Raw genomic sequence first — 17,736 nt, forward strand, 5'->3', positions numbered from 1 at the left:
GCCTTATGAGTAAGCACGTGACCAGCAGCTGCATCCAAAGCGTGGATTTGAGTGCTGCTTTAGACCAAGTTATGAATGCTTTCATTAATGGTTACATCAAAGCAAGATTACCTAAAAAGCTGGTAAGCCATCAACAAAAATCCATCTGGATTTAGCTTCAGACTTAATTTGAGTCACCCACTGCGACTGACTAGTGACTTGCATTATAGTCATTTAAAACAGATAAAAAGATTTTATTTCAATTAGCTGCTCCCTCAGTACTATTATTGGTATAGTCAGTAGTAGGTGACACTAGGATTGTCTGGTTTCAAATAACTAGAACCATTTGCAAACAAAAGTTTAAAAGCCCTTTATTAATTCAGAAGTGAAACACATTTAAAGTGAGTTAAGTATGTTTATTAAGGTTCATTCTACTCTAAGGTTTATACAGAGAATGGAATGCAATACAAGCTAGGAGCACACCTCAAAGATCTACCACACAACCATCCCCTACTCCCTATAAGGGAACTGTAAAAAAAAAAAATAATAATAAAAATCAGGAAACCAGTTACTGTTTAACTAGTTGCAAGTGGCTTTGTCCAAAGAAGTCAAGCTTGATACTGCATTAGCTTTGTATGCAATAATTAAGTCTCTACAAGCTGAAGTATCACATACAGAGGCAAAAGGATTTCCTGTGGACACGTGAAACCATGTTTTAAAGAGCTACATCACAAGGACTGTTTAAAATTGCCTAAAAACAGCCACTAATGGCATGCACAGGTCAATAATATTAACTTTGGTAATGTCAGTCATTTTTGGTCAAACCTGGATTCCACTTTTAGCAAGAAGTATAAAAACACACCTGTCCTGTGCATAAAGCAACACACTCTCCAACTGCTAACAGCTAGAGGCAGGTCTTCAAGACATGGTTGAAGTATTCCAATGTAACTCTCAGGAGCTTGCTTAGCCCCAGATTACACCTTACACTAGTCTATCAGGCAAGACTAACAGGACAAGAAAGTGGACAGATTTTTTTTCTTTTTTTTTTTTTTTTTTAAATGCAGAAGAACAACCTTTAAAGTTATATAGCTTTAAGTAATACTAATATTCCCAAAATGCTTTCGGAAGAAATCAGCAACTTTTTTTTTCAAACTTCACGTAGCTCCCCAAGACACATTTTAGGTGTTGTTTTTTTTTTTCCTCTCTGAAGCTATCAATACCCTGTAAGTAAGTGTTTTGTTCTTGAGGAAGAAATCATAGGTGGTTTTATTTACAATGGTGAAGTCAATGCTTAAGATTGTAACTGGACTTGGAACAGTTAAAAAGCATAATGAAAATGACAACCTTAAGTGCTACTTCCCATACAGAATCCACGCTTAGATCAGTTTTATTCATTGCAGAGTAAAGTAAAAAGACATCCAATTACACTAGTAAAAACTCAGAAGATTTAAATTTATACTCAAAAAAACACTACACATGCAAAGGGAACAATATCCTGCTAACACAACTTCATTTGCTGCTGCATTTGTCTAATATTAACAATTATGAACAGAGCAGTGCAACTAGTATTTGGAACAATCCTTACAGTGTTCGAGTGTCAGGCACAATACTTCACTTCTCTTCACACCACTGGTTCTCTTTACGTACCTGAAAGAAGATTTTAACCGTTAATGCACTGAAGTTTTACAAGTTAGCTGCAAATTCCCATAAGCATTCAGGATTACTTACTGCAGAAAGGCACGAGCTTGGAAGCAGCTTCCCTGATTCACGCGCAGTTTGTTACAAAGACTTCTGAATTGACCTATTTATCCATATAAATCAAGAAACTTCTCGTGCCTAGATTTGATCAGAACTGAATTGTTTCACCAAGTAACACAAATGGACTGGCTTAAACCTTAACTGCTCGCTTCGTGACACAGTACTGCAGACACACTAAAGCATACAATTCACTGCCCTTGTATTTAAACAAGGTATCTTGGTCTGATCTTTCCCAGCTTAACCATTTGGCACTTCATTTGTTGTTGAAGCTCTAAGGCGATGAATTAATGACTTAGAGTTGGGAATCTAAGCATCTTACCTTTCAAGCCGCATGCAAAAACACACCAGCAGCAGCACTGTTACTACAGCTCCATAACCGCAATCTAAGACTGCCATAAGCGATCCTACTTTCTTTCTCACAAGACACACATCTGAGCTAAGAAGTCAACACGCTTTCTGGCCTTCTTCGAGTAATGGGCTGCCGGCACTGTAGACACTGGAAGGTCTTTCACCAGTAGCAATCCAATTAAGAGTAGTTAATGCATTAGTTTACATTTATTGTTAATAACCAGTCGGTTGCATCACACATGAAATTATGAAACACTGCACATTTGATTCAGTAGGAAAAAAGCTAAATTATAATTAAACCCAGATCAAGTACCTGTGCTTCTTCCTCTTCAGTGAAGTCATTCTTAATATTGAATGTCTTGCGAATTTCTTCTGGAGTTTTCCCCTTGATCATGTTTGCAACTGTCTTGCATGTGACATCAAGCAAGCCTTTGATGTCCAAGTAATTTGCAGCCTGTAGAAGAGTTTCCAAATGTAAAGCCTTGGTATCATTTTTCTGCCTCTGTAGATGTACTACCAAAATTTTGCTTACAGCACTGTAAAACGCTGTAACCACAAACACATCATCTCCACTTTGAGAAGCTTCTAGCTAGAACCTTGAAATAACAGTACCTAAAACTTACTTGCCAAACAGTTAACTTGCTGTTAACTACCTAAGACAAGCATGACTGTGTCACAATACCACAAAAAGTACAAATTTTTAAAAAATAAAGCTAGATGAGTATAAATGGAGTACTGGAGATCTACAAACAAAGTAATAAGTCTTCAGCCAAGACTCAAAAGCTGCAAGAGTGAAAAAAGACAGCTGGAGGGTCACAAATGCACAAGAGGATGGGAACTGGTAGGTGAGCAAGTATAAACTGGTGCCTAGCATGAGGTTAACGTTTTAACGTCCACCAATTCACCCAGTCGTAGTTGCCAGAACTACCTGCACTACCCATGTTTCCCCCCATTAAGAAGTTATTCAAGAAGCATAAAGACTGTGTTTGTAAACCAAGCAAATAGAGGGCCCTGCACAGGCACAGTCTTGATGCTTCAGGAACGTACTTACCAGGATAAGTTCAAAAAGTGTTCCTTGGTCTACTTTCAGAAATTCTTGATCCCACACAGGGATGTCATCTGTTCTTTTCTCTTTGTTCTCATCATCCTCAGGAGGAGGTGGATCATCTTTGTGATGGGTGCACCACTGAATCACCTAATTATAGTTTTGATATTAATTTTTTTATCCGAGTGATTCTTCTATTAGACCCCAACTCTAACTTAGCTTCATTTTAGAAGAACTGTACCTTCTCCTCTAGATTAATATTAGAAACTGTAAGGTAATGGAGTACGCTCATATGATTCATCTTAGAAGAATCAATTCCCAATCCCAGAGTTCAACAGCATTCAAGAAGACCACTTGAGACAGTAGCTAGTAAATTAAATACTCTGGATCCTAAAAGGCAGCTCCTGGTATTAACAGTAAGCCCTGAGCTAACACGCAGAACTGTGCAGAGAAAACCTAAGCCTCGTTTTGAGGTTTTTGCACTATTTGAAGAACAGGAAAAAAACGTAATTCATACTGAACAGAACACTATAAAGGGGAAGAGCATAGAGAAGTACTAGCTACCAACAGGACATGTTCACCACGGTACGGACTTTACCCAGAAAACAAAACCTTGCACGTTTCCAAAGCGTTATTTTAAATAAAATTAAGCACTATCTCATCACCCAGACAATTAAAAGGAATAGGTGTCTACTGCAAAATCCTTTTCCATTCTGCCAACCCAAAATAATTCCAAAGTTTTAAGTTAATTACGCATACTTTCACTGGGAAATAATTCCTAACCCTGTACTAACCCCACTGTCCAGCATTTACTTTGGCTTGGAGTAAAAAGCATCTCAAGATACAGCAACACGCTTTTTCATTTTTCTCATTCGACCCAATAATAATCACGGTCTATTATTAAATTTAACACCAAGTGTGTACGGTGCCTGTGAAGCACTTCAAGCGCCACGCAGCACGGCACCTGTACAACATGCTCACTGTCACTAACTCCCACCACTGCCTGTCCTTTCACCCTTTCTCCTTACATTTGGATCTCACGAACAGTCAGCTCAGCTCACAGAACCCGGTTAGAATCAGAGCTTTAAAGCCAGGAAATGCCAGTACGCACAGATGTCAGGCACCACCTCATCACCGCAGGAAGGAAGCCTTCCAGAAGGTCACTCCTGTAGGTCTGCCATTAGGTGCCAGCCTCACCCCCGTTCTCAGACAGCCTAGCTGCCTGTGCTCACGTACCTCACACTGCTCAAGCTTGTGCTAACACATAATAAATGTTTTTTTTATGGTACGTATCCAACTCCATCATTAATTCCATATTTCATTACTGGTATATAACTCTGCGACTTTCAGCATCTTACCTTTTTTAAAATAGCTGCGTTGACATTTGGAAGAGGGACTGGGTCATCATCACCTTCATCATCCATTCCCAAATCTAAAAAAGGAAAGATGACTAAGCAATCGGCAGACAGAAGAATTGATTCTCTCCGAACTGGGCTGCTCCAACAATTCTCCACTGTTTTATCAACACTGAGGCTGAATGGCCTGGTAGCAAAGGATCTCTAACTGGTTAAGCCAGAAACTTGGATATTTTCAAAGAGGGTCTGCAGAGCTTCGGCTGCATAACATACCAGCTTATACCAACCTGAGGTTAAGTAACTAGTAAGACTGCCTCAGATGAGATGCCGATATACTTTGAGCATGAACAGTCAGTTAAGCCGTCAGTTACTTGTTCAGAGCAGAACTTGACAGTTTTGTGTTCTGGGAATGGAATATGTTAAAGAACCCGAAGAACAGTATTTATGTATTTTTACCACTTTCGAGATCTGAAGCCACAAGTTCAACCAAATTGTTCCAACTGAAGTCCCCGATTCAACTTATTATTAAGAAAGAACTTAAACCTGTGGCAAGTACAGACGATGTTTTGTCTCGCACACCAGCAGTAAATACCGCAGCCATTGAGATGCTACTTAGCTGGCCTCTGAAGCACCTGCATTGATTCTGAGCATGCAGATTTCTTTGGCTGGTAAGACAGCGACACAAATCCTTCAATTAAAGAAAACAAATATGCACTTACAGCATAAAGTTTCTGATAATCACTGTTTTAGAAGCCTGTCAACATGAGCATGACAGAATCAGATGGTTTGTCCTTCATCCCTTGATGCGATTGAGGAGTCAAAGTCAAAATACGACAATTAAAATTCGGACTCTTTACACAGAACAAATACCACGTTAGCTCTGAATAGAGGGTAGGCTTTTTTTTTTTTATTATTACCCAATAGCTGGATGACACCCTGGCTCTCATAGATCAGCTACGTGGCTGAACAACGCAGGCCTTCACTCAAGCACAGGTGAGCCCATTCTACATCGTCAAGGAGTTTAACTTTTAAGAACAGATGCCTGTGATACCATCACTGACCAAATTTGCACACAGTTAAAACAGCGTGTACTTCTGTATTTAGACAAGTCAACTACTGTCATTAGGGGGATACCAGATAGTACTACTTTTTGGTTAGATTAACTAATTCCATAGGTTCTGAAACCAAAATACTGACATTAAAGGGTACTGCATATATTACCAGTTACTGGAAACCTCAAACGCTTCCTTTGAAGTTGGTAGCAGATATCAGCGTAAGAAGTGACCGATCGGTCTGCCCAAAATTGTTGGTACAGGGAAATAACTTGAGCAGTAGCCCAACACCGGCCAACTCTGCTCAACTCATCCCCACCCCTCCAGAACTGGGATTTCACGTTATCAGAAAATTAACACTTCACTGGTGGTCTCGTGACACCTGAGGCAACCCCACCTTCCAGCTCCTCCCCCTTCATTCACAGCACCAGAAATGCAGAGCATTTTTTAAGAACTGGCGATGCTTAACCATCCGTACTGCAAGGCGCCTTTTATCTGTGCTAGGGGGCTGCTTCTCGGTCAGGCGGGTAGGAGGCCAGCTGGCGGCGCCTAGCTGGCAACACTTGCCACGCGTAACCTTCATCCACACGCACGTGCCACCGAACGCTGGCAGTGACACAGCCTGCGCGTGAGGAAACGGGAAGGAATGATGTTCTCCAGTGTATTCCCACCGACCGCTGTGTTTCCTGCTCACGTTGCTTGGATGTTCAAAAGCAGCTTATTAAGCAGGAGCGTTCAATGGTTGGAGCATTTCAACCTTGTTGTTGTTGTTCTTACGTATAAGGGGTCACAGCCAGCCAAAGATTTATACCCAAGGACATCATTTTAACTACATCTACAAAAAGATTTTTTCCAAGTTAATTTGTGAATACACCCAAAAGCTAGAAAAACAAAACCAGTAAACAATGAGGACTTGCACCAGACAGATTAGACACAGCTTGCTCTGTATCCCAGCCATCTGGCAATTTCCCCTCCCCCACCACGAGTTCTTTTGTTTCAAACTCATGTCAGCAAGAGATCAGAACCAAGTATTTACCCCACCTAATTTCACTGCATAAGCTCACAATATATATTTCACTTCAGATCTTTATTCAGTGCATTACTTTCTGATCTCCCGCCGCATTTAAGGAAACACAGTTATGGAGTACGAAGGGTTTGCATGCTAAAATAGTTTGTTTTTAATACATAGTAGCAGTTCTGTTTGCTTACTTTCACAAAACTGAAGTAGGCTGCAAGCAAACTGGGGGGCTTAGATTTTTATCAGCCTCACTGGAATTGCTCTTAACAAGCGGACTGAACTTCAAGCTTTTTGAGAGAGTGCATTAACCCAAAACATAGTTTAAGCTACAACAGCAACTGCTCCAGCTGTTCTGCCATGAGACAGCAAGCCGTTTCATGGGCTGGGAACCCTTCTTCAGCACCGTAAGTTTGTCTCCTCTGGTCACAACTCCTGCCCAGGAAGCATTCCTGCATACGCTGCTACCTCAGCACCAGGCTCCACTCTTACCTTCCAGCATAGTCTTTATAGTTACAGACTGCTTTGCAATTTCAACATCAACTTCAAAAATCTCTCCATCTGAACTCTGCAGTTTAATTGAAGGCATCTATAAGAGAGGGAAAGTTATTTTCACACAATACCCAGCAGACATTGCAAGTTTAGCTGACTCAAATACATAAGTTACCTTCGTTATTTACATTGCTTCTGAACAGCAGCAGATAGCCCCGTGTCACTTACAGCACACCCAGATTATTTGCTGCTTGAATCAACAGGCCTAAATTCATTAATCCTGCTGTTTAAGAAGGATTGATAGAAGGAAACCTACCACCAATTTAAAAGAGAAGAGAGGGAACTTGTTTTTAATTTTTTTTTTTAAGTTGACACCTCAAAATAAATATAAGATTGATTGGTCAATAGTGCTTTTTTAAAAAATGAAATGCAACACCAGAGCTCGCTCTCTCTTGAAATAAGCTTACAACAACAATTCCAGAACACTACTTGTCTTCAAATCCAAACCACCGCTCATTTCTGCAAGGAACAAGATCAGCATTTAACACTGCTCTTACACAGTAGGAAGTTACATCAGCACTTTATTAGCATTAAGAAACAGTAAGAAAAGCAAGTATTTAACACAGCTCAAACAAACAAACTTTGTTTTAATAAAGTTTTTCAAACAAGATAAGACCTAAAATACAAGCAGTAAAGATATCCTAGTAAGTAACAATCAAAATTTACAAGGAAACATCTTTCCAGCTACTTAACTCCGAGCCAGAAGTAAGGTACTAGTGCCTAGCAAGCCACTAGGTCACTGCCTCTGTCCAAAACCACACTTGAGGTCTGCGTGGGTATCACTGTACTTGAACCAACTGACCCAAAAGACATGACAGACCTAACTGCCTGGCTGAAGAGCTTTATAAATCGGTTCTTAGACTGCTGCCATGTATTATAATGGCTCTACCATTCAAAATATCTGCTAGGAGCAGACCACTATAAGTTTCAGTTTTTCCTCCAGTTACCTGTTTGAAAAATCTCTGCAGCACATACTCCTAAACACAGCCTGCAAGGCACTGCAGAGGAAAACCCCAGTGCCAAAGAACTTCAAATTCCTTTCCAGACGTACTTCCTACCCCCCCAAGCTTACCACCCCTGCATGCTAGCTCCTTGCAGGGGTACCCGAACTACCAAAGGCGAGCCAGCTGCCCCACTTGGAGCAAACTTCCACCAGCCCTTTCTGAACGCCTCCTACAGCTCATCGCCATGGCTCAGGCTGACAGCACTGCAGCAAACCAAGTCCAATGGAGGCCAGCCAAAGCACGTTATTAAGCAGCTTGCACCAGCCCGGAGTTCTCCTTGCTTTAATTTCCATTTGGCAGAGCAAGGAGGTAGTTAATGTTTACACGGCAACGTAACCCTATATGACAGGGCTGCTTCTAATTGGGATTGGCGCTTTGGAGGGATGCAGCCATGATCGTTGCAGAGATACACATACGTATGTGTGCGTGGATAAATATATGTACGTACACACGCACGGACACATGCGTGTGGGTATGTAAATACGTACGTGTATGCACAAACATCCACAAAAATAAACTGAGGATTAACGCACGGTTCTGAGTCAGCAGCTTCAAGACGCCTGGGGGGGGGGGGCAGGGGGGACCCGAGCAGACCCTCCGGACGTACCCCCGGTTGCTGCAGCCACGGGCCGGGAGCAGCGCACCCCCGGCAGCCCTCCCGTTACATAACGCCGCACAGCCGCGGCGTGAGCCCGGCCCTGCAGGCCCACGGGGACCGGGACCGCTTCCACCCCCAGCCCCTTCCCCTACCGCCGGGCACCGAACCGGGCCGAACGCCGCCCGTTGAGCTCCGAGGGGCGGCCAGGCGGGGAACCAGGCCCCAGAGCCTCACCCCCCGTTCCTTAACATCCCCCCCCCCCCCAACCCCAGCGCCGGGCCGTGACAGGGCCCAGAGACCCCCGCGAACCGCAACAGCGGCGCCCGGCCCCTCACGGCCCCTCACGGCCCCTCACAGCCCCCCCCCGTCCCCTCACAGTCCCCTCACGGCCCCCCAAGGCCGCACCGCCCGCCCCACCGAGCGGAGCCCCCCCCTCCCGCCGGTTGCCGCCTCAGGACCCGCCGCCCGCCCCCCTCGGGCCCTCACCGCGAGGCGGCGGCGTCCGGCGGGCGCTGACGGGAGCTGGCGGCGGCGGCGCTCGGGGCCCGGCTGCGGCGGCGCTTTTATAGAGGGGGAGGGGCGCGGGGGGAGGGGGGGAGGACCCCGCCTCGCGCTGCCTCGCAACTGCCGGGCTGCCGGCCGCGAGCGCCTGAGGGGAACGCCGCCCCGCCGCTGGCCGAGCGGGGCGGAGGGAGGCTGGGAGAGAGAACGGTGGGGTGGGATGGGGGCGTGCGGGTGGGAGAGGAGCGGGGAGGCGGCGGGGAGGGCGGAGAGGGGGCCCGAGCGTTTTTCAGGCAGCGCGGGCGGCCGCGGAGGGCGCCTCGCGGGGGTGGAGAGGGCCCCGCGGGACGGTGGCTGCGGCGCCCCCCGGCGGGGCCGCGCTGAGGGGCCCGGGGCGGGGCCGCCCCCGCCCCCCCCCCAAATCCCGTCAGGAGCCGGGCCGGGCCCCGCCGCCTGAGGCCGCGGTTGGGCCTCGCACAAACGTGGCGTTGTGGTGTTGTGGCAGCGTTTGTAGCGCGCTTGGGTGCCCAACGAGTATTTGTGGTGTTAGGGCAGCGAAACGACAGCCGTGCCCCCAACGCGCCCGCTAACCTAAACACACAGAGTCCCTCATGCACAGAATCTCGCTTTGTTCACGTCAAAGCGGGGACTTCAGTGCAATGAAGCACCACGTCTTCGTCCTTCCCTTGTTTTTCCACCTTTACCTGAGTGACACAGCCACCAGGACAGTAACGTTACAAGCATTCAGCCACCAAGACAGCAAGCACTAGAGCTCAAACCCTACAAGTATTCAGCACAAAAACCCAACCCTACAAGTATTCAGCACAAAAACACGGGAAGCAGGTTGGGTTTCAGCTCAGAGCACAGCCAGCTCTCCGGAGACGGAAGCCGCACAGGCACAGGCTGCCAGCCCGGCGCTCACGATGACGAGGCTGTTCCGCACTGGGTCGCGTCACTTAAATCGGTTTCTGTATAAATTCCAGAGAACTGGGGGAGATGAGCGCACGCCTTAAGAATCTTGTTTCGCAGGCTTGGGGATGCTGAGCAGCTCATTAGTTACAGCATACTCGAAAATGACCGAGCAACCTGACCTAACTTCGAGTGAACTGAGAGTTAATCCTGTGTGGAGCGGGAGCGTGCGCATCTGAAGGGGGCAGGCGGTGTTTATACAGCAGGCTTCTCTGCAGAGGTTCCTCGGAGATACTGGTGTTAGTAACCAGATAGCTGTTGTTTACGATTTATTAGGGCCTAACTATCTTGTATATGTAACACAGGCTTATATATGTTGGGTATATTATGCCTAACATGACCTTGTACAGTCAGCACATTTACCTCTTTCCTGCTAAATCACTCCACCTCATGCTCCAATGTTGAGAACAACATTCACTCTGTTAAAAACAGACAGACACACTGCCTTTACTTTCCTTAAATGTGCTTTTTTTTTTTTTTTTTTTATATTAATACTCGCTGACTTAGCGGATCAGATGATGACAGAAGATGGCCTGTGGAAAACATCTGCAAATCCTAAATCCCTTTTCTCGATGTTGCCAGAGATCAAGGTTTCTGATTTTTGGCCCATGACCAAGCTCCCTCAGACTGCAAAGCAGAGGCAGTAGAAGGAGGGTGGGTTTTGCTCTCCACACAAGACAGATGCAATACAATCTAGGAACAGGCAGAAAGCGAAATTCCCCGCCTAATTGTGACCTATGTGTCAATTATAATTCAAAGCAATTGAGCTTTATACTTGATACAGTTCTCTAAAGGTATCGGAGAAAATTCAGTCCACATTGGACTTTATCTGTTGAATTAGTAGTCTGGGAGAGTTAAAGCAACAAAAACACCACACACCCTAAGAAGTGGCAGACGTCTGTCACAGATATCCTGTAATCACGTGAAAGCCACCTCCCACTGTGCCCTACATATCATATAATGAACCTCCCGAGCTAGTCTGGATGCTTTTTGCTATCTTTGTCATGAAAAAGCAGCTGCTGTGGAGGTGATAGCCAAAGTCCTGGAAGTCAGGCAGTATTACTAACACAAAAGATACGTCCTTGACTAAAGCTGCAAGGCAGAGAGCAAGATTTTTCAAGAAAATTAAAAAAAAAATGGGTGGGCCAATTTCAATTGTTAGGTGCAAAGGTAATCATTCCAATGCAAATAATCCTAAACCAATCCTAAAGCATTGCTATCCTGAGCTGTAAAGATAATTGTTCTCTGCATCAGCCACAGATAAATTACAATTAAGGGCCTTTCACCACTGAGAATCCAGAGGAGGAAGCTTAACACTAAAGCAAATATCTGGAAAGATTGGAGCAACCAAGATCAGCTTAAGCTTGATTTAACACTTATCAGATCCAGAGGAGCTCTGACCTACATTCTTGCAGCATCACTGAGCTGCGAGCAGAAGCCAGCTGAACAGCTACGCAGCTGCAGGGGGAAGGGAATTTTAACACATTGAGCATGGCATTAGAGAGGGAGAGCAGCCTCCCAGACAGCACCGGGTTTACTCCACTCCTTGGATTCTGTTCCCAGCTATTTCTCTTGCCGCTTAGATAAAAATTACTGCCCCCCAACCAAAAAAAAAAAAATACACAACACTTAACACTTTCCATTTTTATAGACAGAGAAGCTTATTCTATTAGTGGTGGCGGTGATTATGGAGATAACACTGTAAAAAGATTGAGCATTTTTTAATACCACACGTGTGACATGAGCTTCTAAAAGCCTAGTGAGAACCAGGCTTGAAAGACCTCGGCTTTGCTGCATCGATAACAAGTTGGGAAATGTCGTCACAGGACTCAGTTTGGATTTCCAGAAGGAAGGGAAGGCAGCCCTGCAAGGACCGAACTCCAGGGCCTGGAGAGCACGGCTGCTCTGGCACAGGGTGTCATTTGCTGGGATGCAAGGAGTGACCACTGGATCTGGACAAGAACCTGGTCTACATGTAGGGGAGATAACGCAGCAAAGATGTTCTTCTCCCCCAAAATACAAAAGAAGAACAGTTTTGTAAAACAAGCAGCCACATCAACAGTGCAAGGAAAAGTAGGACTTGTTCAGTGTAAAAAAAATAAAAGAACAATTATATATCTGATATAGATAGTGGGAAGAAACTGCTCAGCTCAAAGGCTTGGGCTTCTGCTACTTAAAGCAATATTACAACATGGCAGAAGAGGAAAACTCTTGTCCCCTCTAAACTCCAGAAATAGCTGTGATTGTTTCCACTTCATCAAAACTTGTATTACAGGAGCATCCTTAAGATGTTGCTTTTCATCTACGCTGTACCACAGCAATGCAAGACATTGGGTACTGAGGAAGGCAGAGCCCCCCTTTAGATGTTAGTCAGATAGGCTGATAACTCGCTAACTAAATCATGGCAGGCAGACATGAGCTGTTTTTTCTTGATCAGCTTCTGTTTCTCCCTCTAGCAACATTCTCCTTGCATAACTACAGGGATTCAAGATGCATAGAAGACTGAAGATGAGGGAAAAACTGATTAAAAATAGAAGCAAACCTACCTCAAGCATATTTGCATCTAACTCCCTAATCTTCAGTCCACCTCCACATACTTAAACATACTGATTTTTTTAAAAAAATCATTTTTGCTGTAGCATCCATGGAAATAATTTGGACTGCTCAGACTCCATGGTCCTTGTGGCTGCATAAATAGCGAGGGAGATGCTGCTGGGTGAAAGCTTCCCCCTTCCAGCACCGTTAGCAAAAGGGTACCAAATCCCCGAGTGGCACAGGCAAACAAATCTGAATATCCTTGAGAATCTCGTGTGATAGTAAGCAAGCTGCATTGACTTTATAGGTTTTTTTTTTTTTGTCTTTACTATGGAGGTGCCGGACACTGCCGCAGGCTGCCCAGCGAGGCTGTGGAGCCTGACCTTGGAGGGCTCCAGCAGCCGCCTGGACGTGGTGCTGAGCAGCTCGGGGTGGTCCTGGGGCTGGGCCAGAGGGACCCAGAGGTGCCACCAGGCCTGGTTCCGTGGCGCCGTTACTCAGCCTGGCGGCTGTTCAAAGTGCAAGAGGCAGGTTCTGGGCTGGTACTGACGCCACCGACGACGAAGAGCAAATGCTTTGAGGTTTCAAAGTCCATGGGAAGAAATATACCACGTTTCAGAAGTCAGGCTAATTTACAACATTTTTAAAAGAGATTGTAAGGGAAAAGTGACAGTCCAGTGAAATTGAGATGGTTAAACCCAGCTAAGCTAACACTAGATAACCACACTCACAAGCACCACAGGATTTTGTATTTGAAAGGGGGAGGAAGCAAGAGCAGCCTCCCACAGAGCTGAGGCACCTCCTCGCCCACACCCGGGGCAGCGTTCCTCTTCCCTGAGGACAAAGGCGGTGGTGGAACAGGAGCAAAGTGGGTCAAGTGTACGGTGAGCAGCGCAGGATCCTTCCGGACAACCCTCCTCCAGCGCCTCCCCTTTTCTTAAGGAAAAGAGAGACGGGAGATCTTACACTGACAGGTACAGTAAGGAATGGTTTTTGACGGAAAGTTTTACAGTCAGCCAGCACGGTGGCTGTTTTTTCCAACTGCCTGAAAAACATAGGCAGTTGGGAAGGAGGCTAAAGCAGCTCGGGCCAATCAATCTGAGATTACTGGTATCAACACTACATTCCTACCTGGCAGTTCAGCACTGTTTCTAAATGCATCATCCAGTTTCAGACAGTATCTATATCCGATGAGGAATATATATATATATATACACACACAAGTCAATGAGAGGTCCAAAGGGCAAACATTTAGTTTTGTACAACCTTACACAGGGGTGCAAGTATTTGCAAAATCGACCGCCCTCTCATTAAAAGCACCTGCCCCCAAGTTTCCATCAGGATGCTCACCTCAAGTCGTGCTGCTCCTCCTCCGTCACCGGTCCCAGAGCAGTGGAAGGTGCCAAATGCAGCCACTGGCAAGGGCAGCAGCAAGGAGCCGATACTGATATGGTGCTGTTGGAGCCCCCCAGATTTCTGCCTAGGTGATGCTTTGTGAACCAAAACCAAAAATCTCAGCAGCTTCACAGCAGTTTGAAAACACGGTCACAGGATAACCACCTACCCTGGGTCTCACATGCTGTAACCCGGGAAAATGCTGTTTAAAACACGAACACAGACTGGAAGGCATCTCAGCCTCCCACCTGAAGCAGCACTAGCACCAGCCCCAGCTCAGGTGTGGCCTTTTCTAGGCTAGTCCCGAAAGCTTCCAATAACAGACATTGTGCAGCCTCTCTACTTAAATCTTCTCCAGTGCCACAGGACCCTCCTGTGCTAAAAGCCATGTTTTTATGCTGCCCCGTGTCAGCAAATATATATATATATATATATATATATATATATATATATATATGTTACTATTAGCAATTAATGTTTTATACACCAGAAACAATCAGTTTCATGTTCATCCCAAACCAGTTCTGTTCACCATACAATAATTAAGAGATCGGGAGCTGTAGCTACCAACCCATCTTAAAACATGTTTTTAAGCCATAGCCTAAGTTTTAAAAGGCTAAACCATGCAGCGCTGCTTAATTTAATACCTAAAGTGTTGTTTCAGCCTTTTTTCCTGTATGTATGCCAAAGAACTCTAGCCCCTTGCTCAAGAGAGCAACTTGCCTTTATTCTCATCCAAAAGGAGTACAGCCAAATGAATTAGAGCACCAAAATAACTTCTTAAAAAACCACAGTAAGCTGACTCATCAACTGCTTGTTCTGCAGGACTTTTTTAGTGTATTCACATGTCCTGAAAGATTTCTACACAGTCTCTTATAATTTTTTTTTTTTTTAAACACTTAACCTGTTTCCAAACTACCTTGTCCTGGAACTTGCAGAGGACGAATGCTCTGCATAACGATTACTGTAGCGTTCAAGAAGGCGCCCCACACTTTCTGCAACATTTCAAAACCCATCACTTGGCAAATACTTTGCTCCAAAATCTAAGCTCATATAAGCCACGTGTATGGTTGGGGGAAAAAAAAGACACCATGGAATTCTAGAAGGCCATTTCCCTTATATACAGCTTTCCTTTAACCTGTGCAGGCACAACAGTTAAATCCACACCGCTGTACAGTCATGCTGAAGACAAGCACGTTCCTGAGCAGCTGCATCACTGTGGGTCTGGGCAGGACACCTGCAATACTCTAGAGAACGGCAATTCAAAAAACAGTAAAACACCCTAAATTTCCGTGAGTGCTCAGCATATAGATAAAATAAGCAACTAAGAAGTAAGTAAGTAAGTATCGAGTGAAGTCGTGCCTTCAATTAATTGAATTTAGAGCAGCACTTAATTTGAAATTCAGGATTGTCATTCGATCACACTGGCCTCTCCTTACAGAGCATTTTTCCGGAATGAACAAGTGCATTTATCCTTCAGCACTGCCCCTTGCATCACGGGGCTTCCTACAGCAGGAACTGTGTTCTCACTAGTAAGGAAATGAAGATGAAGGGGCAAGAAGGGAGGAACACAGGGATGTGTTTATTGAACTATGATGAAGATGCCAAAGATAAACCTAGCACCTGCACACTTTTTTTGTATTGTGTATGAGAAAATCCTTGGCCGTTAAGATTCAGGGCAAATTTCTAAATTGACAGAGCAAAGACTTTGTCCCATCCCTTACCATGTAATTACTTTATCAAAATGACTTTCCGTGACTATGAAAAAAACAATCCAGACTGACCTTTGCTACTAACCACCCAAGTACAGTCAGGTGAAACGTCAAAGCTTTCATCAGCACTATGTACGCTCACTGCCTCTCTTCCAAGGGAAAATTATCATTCATTCAGCCACAGAATAACAAGGTAACTAGCTCGGTCCATCTTCACTTGCCTGCGGGTCAAGTAACCTTCCAGGGTATCGTCTGGAGATCTAAAACAGGTAACGCAGCCAAAGCATGCAGAGCAGCAATACTGAGCTTGTACAGGAGTGTCAGCAGCTGGAAACGATCTGACTTCAGCCCGAGCCAACAAGCACACGCGCTGATACACCTTGGAGGGAAGGGGCACCTACACGCGGCTGCCCTCGGGGACAGCCAGCAGGGAGTGGGACAGGGCAGGAAGGGGAACCAGAGCACGGGACCTAATGGGCAGAGGAAGAAAGGCAGAGAGAGAACGAAGGGAAAAAAACTGGCAAATCTACAGGCTTCAAATCCTTCCGTCTTCTTTCAAAAAAGGAAATTACTGGATGTTTTCCTGTGTGGGGGAGGATGTAGTAACATTTTGTTTGGTTTTGACTTAATGACACCTTAGTGCAGAAGCACAGGCCCCTACACCTAAAAGTAAACACCCTAAATGAAGGGTGTTTACTTCAGTCTGATATACAAATTCAGATAATGTCATCCTGCATTTTGGCCACGTGTGATTTAAGTAAAGGGCAATATGGAAAGCTCAAAACCCTTCCCAGCATGTCAAACAACAAAAGGTTTGTACTTATTCTATCCAAATTCTAAAAAACAGAAGGAAAAAGCGAAAGGTTTAAGAGTTGTCTGTAGGAAAGCATCCTATTTCATTCATGACTGCTTCTAACATTAAATGCAAGCATTAGCCCTCCTTACAATTAACTCTCCTGCTTAAAACAAAAAAGCATATTACTGAATGATGAAAATACAGGATTTCCAGCTACTCTTATTTCACCTTTCCATGGACTTTTAGCAGTCTTCGCAACACAAAAGAAAACATTAACACTGATCTCTGGAACAAATACAAATCCTAACTATGCTCATTCAGCCTGGACCATTGCAGTTTGAAGTGAAGGAAGCTTTGCTCACATGCATTTCTAATCAACCAGCTACCAACAAAATAACCAGACTAATTATTTCTAATTGAGGTTTTCTCCTCTTGGATCTTCCAAACACACTTCTAGCTGGCGAGTACTGCTGGTTGCCAATCTCCATGAGAGTAACAATTCCTTGTTCACAAGGTGATGTTCTTAAACAAAAGCCTACAAATGGCCAGTCACAGCACAATTACAGAGAAAAGTGCATGAAGTGGAGTGACTGTCACCACTGACTTTACTAACAGCTGCTTGTATTTGTATATAGAAACTGAAAAACTGAACTGCTCCCCACCAAAGCAGATGAGTCACACCAATTAAAGCACCAGGGAAAACAGGCAATAGGGCAAAGTCATTCCTTTTGAAGGAATGGTGTCAACAAAGGTACAAAGTTCTTTCTATCTATAAAAACACAAATACAGAGATGGCAAAAGAAACCTGAACTACTCTCTACAAAGGATTTTTTTTTTGATAGTGATCAAAGCAAAAGTTCCTGACATACAGAAAAAGGATGCCTTACATGTGCCTTATTTTTAGTGTGCACGGCTTCCTGTAAGACATCAAGCTTCAGAAGACTGAGTTCTCCTGAAATAATTTGGAGCCCAAACTGAAGGGCAAACCAGAATTTTTGCTAAAGGAAAAGGAACCACTCAAGCCTTTCAGAAAAGGCACAAAGTAATGCTTCATGAAATGAACCGTCTTCTTTGCAAGTTTGAGAATTAAGCAGCCCTTTATCAGAAAACCCCAGAAAAGCA

General features: G+C 44.6%; 1 protein-coding gene and 1 long non-coding RNA gene across 2 annotated transcripts; one reads left to right on the forward strand and one right to left on the reverse strand.

The window, feature by feature from the left end:
* Positions 1-334: 334 nt before the first annotated feature.
* Positions 335-9,525, reverse strand: SKP1 (S-phase kinase associated protein 1). Its single transcript, XM_040574000.1, has 6 exons — positions 9,193-9,525; positions 7,045-7,141; positions 4,489-4,562; positions 3,137-3,280; positions 2,399-2,539; positions 335-1,626 (listed from the first exon to the last, which is right to left on the reverse strand). Exons 2-6 carry the CDS (start codon positions 7,139-7,141, stop codon positions 1,591-1,593), a joined length of 492 nt encoding a protein of 163 aa, XP_040429934.1. The 5' UTR covers positions 9,193-9,525; the 3' UTR covers positions 335-1,590.
* On the forward strand, positions 9,349-17,414 carry LOC121078174. Its single transcript, XR_005824478.1, has 2 exons — positions 9,349-9,422; positions 15,253-17,414. It is a non-coding gene; the product is annotated as an uncharacterized LOC121078174 (long non-coding RNA).
* The last annotated feature ends 322 nt before the right edge of the window (positions 17,415-17,736 follow it).

Source organism: Cygnus olor, chromosome 14, assembly GCF_009769625.2.
Source record: "Cygnus olor isolate bCygOlo1 chromosome 14, bCygOlo1.pri.v2, whole genome shotgun sequence".
Lineage (NCBI taxonomy): Eukaryota > Metazoa > Chordata > Aves > Anseriformes > Anatidae > Cygnus > Cygnus olor.

Excerpts from the sequence above, each read along its gene's own strand:
- SKP1 (XM_040574000.1), bottom strand. The coding sequence starts at position 7,141 with ATGCCTTCAATTAAACTGCAGAGTTCAGATGGAGAGATTTTTGAAGTT. Across the intron at positions 2,540-3,136 it reads CACTTTTTGAACTTATCCTG|GCTGCAAATTACTTGGACAT; the intron begins GTAAGTACGTTC and ends ACTCTTCTACAG. Across the intron at positions 1,627-2,398 it reads CTGAAGAGGAAGAAGCACAG|GTACGTAAAGAGAACCAGTG; the intron begins GTACTTGATCTG and ends ATCTTCTTTCAG.